At 34.9% G+C, this 1,492-nt stretch overlaps 1 protein-coding gene across 1 annotated transcript in view; it reads right to left on the bottom strand.

Moving 5' to 3' along the window:
* LOC101510002 (protein SRG1-like) overlaps positions 1–1,492 on the bottom strand; it is a 7,328-nt gene extending 5,836 nt beyond the window's left edge. Inside the window, exons 1-2 of the mRNA XM_004490277.4 lie at positions 1,233–1,492; positions 593–840 (exon numbers count right to left, since the gene is read on the bottom strand). Of these exons, the coding sequence (XP_004490334.1) occupies positions 593–840; positions 1,233–1,463 (479 nt within the window). The 5' untranslated portion in view covers positions 1,464–1,492. The remainder of the gene's footprint in view (positions 1–592; positions 841–1,232) is intronic.

The following is a 1,492-nucleotide window of genomic DNA, read 5'->3' as shown; positions in this document are numbered from 1 at the left end:
GGCGCGTGAGGGCAGTTCTGATGATGCGGCTGAAGGGTTTTGGCCGATCTGGGGTGTACGATGCTGCTGGAGTGGTCGTTCGTCGAAAAAACTCGTCAAAAACAGTGACGGCAGTGACGGCAGCGATGATAGGGCGTGAACGGCTGAACAGAAGTTGAAGAATCAGCGTATCAACAGCAGAGGGGGAAAACCGGAGTTGAGAACACGGTTTACCGAAGAAAAATATTCACCGGAGACAGTGGGTCGACCGGGTAGTTGACGATTAGGGTTGTCTCTCAATTGGCTCTGATACCATGTTGAATATAAAGAGTATTGAGAGGCATATATTATGAATAACCCGTGTGTTTCAACTACACAGCGGAATCTCTTTATATAGACACAGGGTATTAAATAACCCTAATTTACAGTAATACTAACGGGCCAGAATACTTACATACTTACCGCCCATATATATTATTTACATTCTACTATAGTATTTAACAATAGTATTTAACATCTATAAATACATATTTAGGACATATCTCATGCAATGTTAAACATTTAACAAATAATTTGTAAGCAAACACACATTCAATAATTGAGAGGGATAAACCTGAATGGTTGGGAAATACTAGGAATTAGATGAGGATGCCTTGAGTACAATGGAAAAGTGCTAACATAGAACATGTCTGCCCATTCTAGCTTTTGTTCATCAGATACAACAAACAATTGACCAAACCCCTCCATATTATTTGGTGTTTGCCAAAATTTCTTCTTCTCTTCCATTGAAAGGTTGAAGAATTTTTGAACACCTATCTTCATGTTTTCAACCAGTGAAGGGTCCACTCCATGATTAATCAACTGCAATTAATTTCAAAAACATCTTATAATGCACAAATAATTTTTTTAGGAACAAACAAATTATTATTTCCTCTAAAATGAAATATAAGTAAAAAGAGTATCTGAAAAGTTGAAATATCTGATCTAAAATTAAGACAGCATCAACTCTTTAAATAACAAATTTGTTTAGATTTTATTCTAAATGGAGTATCGATTAACATTACACTAGAAATCATTTTAAAACTATGTCTAAGGGGATTTGAATTGATGACACTTCATGGACAAATTCATGTTTCTTCTATTATGATTCTATGAAAAATATAATTGCATAGTGTAATTAAATCTTACTTGATTTATTTTGAAGTTGTGAAATAAATATAGTAAAGTAAATGAGGAGAATAAAGAAAAATAACCTGAAAGAAACCCCATTCTGTGCACGAATGGTGAAGCTTTTGTAGCTCAATTGTATCATGAGAAAACAATTTATGCAGATCGATAACAGGAACTTGTGGTAAAGAAGTAGTGTTAGAAACAACAATAGGGTCTTGATTTGGATGAACATATCGTTCTGGAATTTTGGTAATGGGTTGTTTCACTAACTCTTGGACAGAAGGAACCAGGAGAGAGGTTCCCTGAATATCCATTTGATACTTTTGTCTTCGTGTATTTGGTT

The sequence above is a fragment of the Cicer arietinum genome, chromosome 2 (assembly GCF_000331145.2).
Source record: "Cicer arietinum cultivar CDC Frontier isolate Library 1 chromosome 2, Cicar.CDCFrontier_v2.0, whole genome shotgun sequence".
NCBI lineage: Eukaryota > Viridiplantae > Streptophyta > Magnoliopsida > Fabales > Fabaceae > Cicer > Cicer arietinum.
This window is presented reverse-complemented; position numbering and strand designations above follow the sequence as displayed.